This window comes from Sebastes umbrosus, chromosome 14, assembly GCF_015220745.1.
Source record: "Sebastes umbrosus isolate fSebUmb1 chromosome 14, fSebUmb1.pri, whole genome shotgun sequence".
NCBI classification, from domain to species: domain Eukaryota; kingdom Metazoa; phylum Chordata; class Actinopteri; order Perciformes; family Sebastidae; genus Sebastes; species Sebastes umbrosus.
Window position 1 is genome coordinate 11,957,204 of NC_051282.1, and position 6,155 is coordinate 11,963,358.

General features: G+C 40.8%; 1 protein-coding gene across 2 annotated transcripts; it reads left to right on the plus strand.

Annotated features, from left to right (window-relative positions):
• Positions 1-868: 868 nt before the first annotated feature.
• LOC119501148 (serotonin N-acetyltransferase-like) lies at positions 869-3,225 on the plus strand. 2 transcript variants are annotated; one of them, XM_037791288.1, is made up of 4 exons: positions 869-975; positions 1,456-1,684; positions 2,249-2,403; positions 2,524-3,225. In XM_037791288.1, the coding sequence occupies exons 2-4, from the start codon at positions 1,531-1,533 to the stop codon at positions 2,890-2,892; spliced, it is 678 nt and encodes a 225-aa protein (XP_037647216.1). In that variant the 5' UTR covers positions 869-975; positions 1,456-1,530; the 3' UTR covers positions 2,893-3,225. The 2 variants fall into 2 exon arrangements, with proteins under 2 accessions (XP_037647216.1, XP_037647215.1); XM_037791287.1 differs by lacking the exon at positions 869-975 and having other exon boundaries at positions 990-1,684.
• The last annotated feature ends 2,930 nt before the right edge of the window (positions 3,226-6,155 follow it).

Below are 6,155 nucleotides of genomic sequence, written 5' to 3' on the forward strand. Positions count from 1 at the left end.
ATGTCTTTTCCTAACCACTTTTCCTTGACCTCAATGGAAAACGTCAAGAGGTCAAGGAAAGATGAGAAGGAGAATTCATAAGGACTTAGGAAAAGACAACCGTGGTGTTAAGAGAATCCGACTACACTCACAACGACAATGTTTCGAAGATGGACTACAAAAGACGCTGCTTCCCCCGATGCGTTGTTAAATATCCCTTTCAGTGACATGCTGCTTCACAAGCGGTGTGTGAAAGAGAGATACCACAGCTCCTTCTGCTGCTGTAACACTCCACATCAACATATAATAAAGGATTATCTTACTTTAAATGTGGCAACCAGTGAAAAATATCACTTCATTACTATGGTTAGATTTTAAATAAAAAAGGAATAACCTATAGGCTACCACAAAGTTTATATGATAAATATTGAGTTATTTTTTGAGTTATGGTGAAGGAGTAGAACCATTAAATATATATTTCTTCCTACTCTTTTCGGACATAACATTTATTTATGTTGATTATTTGTTTGCTATATGTTCACTGTTCATTTTATGTTATTCTTGTTTGTTTTTTTTTAAAGGCGCTCTACCAGACAGTCATAGCAGAACATTAAAGGGTAAAATCAAAATCACGTGATTATTTATTAAAATCATTATGGCGCACCAGCTGAAGAAAAGAAATAGCTTGACCAATCAAAGTGCCAAAGATGGCTATCAAAATCAATCAAAGACTGATAATATGTTTAATATGAACGGTGGTCATTTTCTCCAAAACAAACAGGGAAATGAACATGTGCTTAATCAGAGAGGAGATAAAGTGCCGGTAATGCGCCGAGTTGTGGAAACAACTTGTGCAGGCCTAATCCTTCATCATGTGACTCATAGTAATAATCACTTCATAATGAAGAGAGACGTCTGTTGTAGAGCAGGTGAGACAGAGGCAGAGAAGAAGAAGAAGAGCTGCACAGTCAACAACATACACCTCAACATCGTCCGGTAAGTGTCTCTGCAGCCTTGGTGGTGTGTTGGAGAACATCACTTTGTTTAACATTGTTTTTTTCCATTTTATTAGGAAGCAATTGTGCCATGTATTATTTAGGTGCATATTTAATTTACTGCACTGACTTGTGATGTTTTGAAATGTAGTTTAACTGTGAACATTTTAGTGTCAATTTACCAAAACTTTTGTAAACTGATCCTGGATGCCTCCCTGTAAACGTGGCAAACCTGCTATATAAATAGGTGGTTCATAAAAAAAAAAAAAAAATTGTTATTAGCTGTCAATAGAGACAAAAAAACAAACAGCAATAATGGACGCAGTTAATTGCAGGGTTCAGGGTAAATTGCCCCCACACAGTCATGACCTTCATTCATTCACTGACATCAAATATTCAAATGCAAATGAGCTGGTGGATGACAGCCTGTAAAAGCTGTCCTATAAATACGGACACACACACCATCCTCTTCTCCTCGCAGGGCCTGACGGAGGTGATCCTGCAGAGAGGGAGAGAAGGAGGAAGGAGAAGAAGGTTGTTTTTTTATAGGGTTGGGATGTCTGTTATTGGCGCGCAGCCTTTCATCAAACCAATGCAGCCAACACCTTCAGTTTCACCTGGTATCCAGAGGAGACACACACTCCCAGCCAGCGAAGTCCGGCCGCTCAACACACAAGATGCCATAAGCGTCTTTGAAATCGAGCGAGAAGGTAAGTGACCCGTGTTATCCGTCATTTAGTGATGCACAAATCCGCTCTGCTTAAAGCACAAATCCGCTGTGAAGTGTCACCGAGTGAAAGGAAGCATTAAATCGATAGAGGGACTTTGTGTAAAAACATGTGTGGCATCGAGAGATCTAATTCCCTTTTTTTTTTGCATTTAATGTATAGTCACTGGTCAGATAGTCTTTTATTTACCTGTTAAAGATGTTAAATCTGTATTTGACGTTAAGCACAATGTTTTTTGGGTGATTTGCACCGCCTTCATCGTGCGTAAAAGTTGTGCCAAACCATTTTTATGCGCTCATTCTCCTCGCTCTCTCTCTGTCTCTGTCTCTCTCTGTCTCTCTCTGTCTCTCTCTGTCTCTCTCTGTCTCTGTCTCTGTCTCTCTCTCTCTCTCTGTCTCTGTCTTTCTCTCTCTCTGTCTCTCTATCTCTGTCTCTGTCTCTCTCTCTCTCTCTCTGTCTCTCTCTCTCTCTGTCTCTCTCTCTCTCTGTCTCTCTCTCTCTCTCTCTCTCTCTCTCTCTGTCTCTCTCTGTCTCTCTCCCTCTCAGCATTTATCTCAGTGTCAGGTGATTGTCCCCTCCACCTGGATGAGGTACGTCATTTCCTCACACTGTGTCCAGAGCTGTCCATGGGCTGGATTGAGGAGGGCCGGCTGGTGGCGTTCATCATCGGCTCCCTCTGGGACAAGGACAGACTTGATGCAGTAAGACACCCTACATCTTCCTAAATCATAATTCATATGTGATCCTCATACATATATATATATATATATATATATATATATATATTTAAGTAATTATGATCTCTAACCACTTTGCCCCAGGACGCACTGACTCTCCACAAGCCCCACGGCTCCACTGTCCACATCCACATCCTCGCCGTCCATCGCACCTTCAGGCAGCAGGGCAAAGGTCCCATTCTGATGTGGCGCTACCTGCAGTACCTCCGCTGCCTGCCCAACGTGCGCAGAGCGGTGCTCATGTGCGAAGACTTCCTCATCCCCTTCTACCGCAAGTCGGGGTTCAAGGTGCTGGGGCGCTGTGCCATCACCGTGGCCAACCTGACCTTCACGGAGATGTGGTACCCCATCAGCGGCCACGCGTACATGCGGCGCAACAGCGAGGCCATCCGTTTCCCCCATCATCCCTTGACTCTGCCACTGACAAAGACTGATGAACACCTTGATGTATGACATGGTGGTGACGTTTTTTCACTGAGATATATCTGCACAGGTTGTCTTTCATTTAACATCAGTGTTGTGCTCTTTGGAGGATATGTCAGGCTTTTCTCAGTTTAAAGGGGAACACCTCCTAAAATAAGAATTCCAATATGTTATTTCCATGACCTAGTAAAGTGCAATCAATATTTGTGAACATGAGCTACACCGTCTCAAAGCCAGAAACCAGAGAAATAAGTCTAAAACTTGTGATGTCATAGGGTATAAAGTCTAGAGATGCTCCACAGACAATGAACGGGAGATTTTGTGGACCCACAGAAAGTTTGTCTTCTTTTTTATACTCAAATGAACAGTGTCACCTATAACATTTCTCCCAATTCATTGTCTATGGAGCAGTTCCACACTTTGTACCCTATTACATCACAAATTTGAGTTTTAGCTCTCTAGTTTTTTGGATTTGGGAGAGAGTTGTTCATGTCTGATAATATTTTTTTTATCTTAGACCATAGGAATAACGTATATGAATTTTGAAAAATGGGCGTAGTTCCCCTTTAAGTGACAGCTGACTCTGTTTTGTTGGATCTTTTTTTTCAAACTGAATCTATCTTGTGTGAAATTCTCTTATTGTGTACAATAAAAACAAGAATGTACTATACTGCAATGTGATGTATTATATGTAAGTCCCCTTTGTTAGACCCTGTCCTGTGTTTATCACTGTGGGAGGAGTAGTATAGTGTGTTGACTCTGTAACTGGAGTTATACGTTGATGCTGTGTTGCATATTTGTGGTAGACATTTGGACAGTAAGCTGTCTCCTGCTTAGCACCTTTCTGGGCTCTCCGCACAACTATGGACTGACGTCAGCGAGGAGGCTTTAGCTGCTCAACCGCTGCCTGTCCAGCTCTATTAGGGGGCTTTAGCTATTGTAAACGTTGGAGGACTTAGAAGGGGCTGCCCTCATCAGTTAGTCTGCACATCCACACTTTGTATTGTTTTTTTTAAGTTTGTGTCTGTTACAGTATCACGATTTCAATTAAATGTTTTATACTGTTTTTCTAAGATGAAAAAATGTTTTTGATTTTGTCTGACACAAAATATAAATCTTAAATATGCACTGATTGACGAGTTTATCTAATCAAACATTCCCTTTCATAGCTCATTAACACTCTTACTTATAATGAAAGGTTTCTAGGCTTTCTGTAGTATACTGTCACTGTGTTTATGTCAGAACTGAACTCTACCTCTGGAGGCCAGCCAGTGGGAGGCCTTATGCTCTTGAATGGAGCTTTAATCCATGACACAGTCACCGTCTAATCCACTAACGTACCGGGGTGAGCAGCTCCTGCTCCTCTGAAGGACAAACTTAGTGGTCACCTTAAAAAATGACACAGAACACATAGTGAGCAGGCTGAAGATGCTTTAAGTCTGATGCAAATACTTTTCATTATTACCAGCATGTAATATATAGTGCAAAACACCCAAAATATGCGTTGTTTCCCCACCAAGGAAGAAGCCTGTGACACTATAGAGTATGTAGCCTACCAAGTTACAGTGAAACTTTGAACGCTGAAAATGAAAAATGAACTGAGGAAAAAACACATTTGATGTTTAAATACGTTTTTTCATCTTACTGAAGTCGAGACAAACTGGCAAATGTATCTTTTAAATCTAACAGTATCTTAATCATAATTAAACCTCACCTTTCAACTGCGCAAATGGTCCTATCTAGGGCCAGTTGTTTTGTTTTGTCAGAGTAGCGTAGGTCATTTGGAGAGTGTGCGTACGTGGTAACTGAGTGGTGAAGTAGGAGAGAGAGAGCGGCGGCGAATGCGAATAAGTGAGCTAGTGGAGCAGAAGAGAGTTAGTTAAGCCTTGAGAATATCATGTGAATGTACAGCGGAAGTTGCAGTTTATGCAGAAATAAATGCTGTAGCTTCTCAAGACCAACAGAGGTTTCCTGTGTCTTGTTTTCCGGCGGCTGAGTGAAGTGACGGGGGTTGACTCCGGCCCAAGCAGGAAAAGTTAACAGTGTTTGTTTGTCCCTTCTGGGCTACTGTAGAAACATGCCACCCCGTTCCTTATGTAGATATAAACGTCTCATTCTAAGGTAACGAAAACACAACGATTCTTATTTTCAGGTGATTATACACTAAAGAAATCATATTTATTAATATTATGTTACATTTCTGCCAATAGATTCTCCTAATTGTTACACACTGTTCCTTTAATATACGCTAGTGGCACCAGATCAGTGCTACTGATTCACCACATTTCACACAGTGTACACCACTGACTAGAGATGCCACCAGGGTGGTATCCTGAAGTGTGAGGACATCATGACACAAGTTGATATTTGATCAGAACACCTCTGTAATATGCAGGAAAATAAATCAATTTTCTTTCAGGATTCTAAACTATTTCAGGTTCATTTTGTAAATCTCACTGGTCAAGTGGACTTTATGGAGGTTCATTTTGGCGTAAAGAGTAAAGTTACAGAGATAAATCTGCAGAATGAAGATGGCTTGCAGCGTCATACATTTCAAGCTGATGCTGCCAGCTGGCATCTTTTGCACAGTTGGCTGTCAGTGAAGTCTGAGCTTTACTGGAGTTTATTTCCTCAGGCAGAGGGTTTCAAGTTTCAAGTGACGAGCAAGACACTTTTAGTAAATGCATTTAGGATTGTCAGGAGTTTGTTTGGATGAAGATGCTTATGACTCATACTTTTTGTAATATTTTTATTTGCTTTTATGTTTGTATTAATGATCAGTTTCCGGTAGCAATAAAAAAGCACCTCCCTGACCCAGCAACATTTTTTTTTCATCACTGAATATCGTCACTGCTCCTGATATTGCTGTAAGAAGAGGGATAATTCACTGAAGAAGAGTGCTTTAAATACTAATTGATATGGTGCTGGCATGATTGCAGGGCAGGCATAAGGGGGCTTCGCCATCGTTATTTATGACCATCAGCACTGCAGTCTAGTATTATGACAATAATAATTCAGCGAAACAAAAAGGAACCGCCAATTACCATCATTCATGTAATGGTCTAGTCAGTGCAAATGTGCCATTTGTGTTTCCACGTATGTGATGCTGTCATATTCTGGGCTATTAAGCAAGCTTTTCATTAGGAAGTCAGCCATCACGCACGCACTTAGATCACTATGCCATTGATAGAAACTGGAGAAAAATAATCCAGAATTTCCGGTTTATACAGGTGGTAAACTTTGCTGAAAAAAAAGGAAGAAAATCAAGAAAGAAAAAAATAGTAATATGAGGC

What these genes read in the sequence shown, in the direction of transcription:
- LOC119501148 (XM_037791287.1), top strand. Translation starts at nt 1,339, where the DNA reads ATGACCTTCATTCATTCACTGACATCAAATATTCAAATGCAAATGAGC. An exon ending in CTTTGAAATCGAGCGAGAAG is followed by an intron (nt 1,685 to 2,248) that starts GTAAGTGACCCG and finishes TCTCCCTCTCAG; the next exon opens with CATTTATCTCAGTGTCAGGT. An exon ending in ACAAGGACAGACTTGATGCA is followed by an intron (nt 2,404 to 2,523) that starts GTAAGACACCCT and finishes ACTTTGCCCCAG; the next exon opens with GACGCACTGACTCTCCACAA.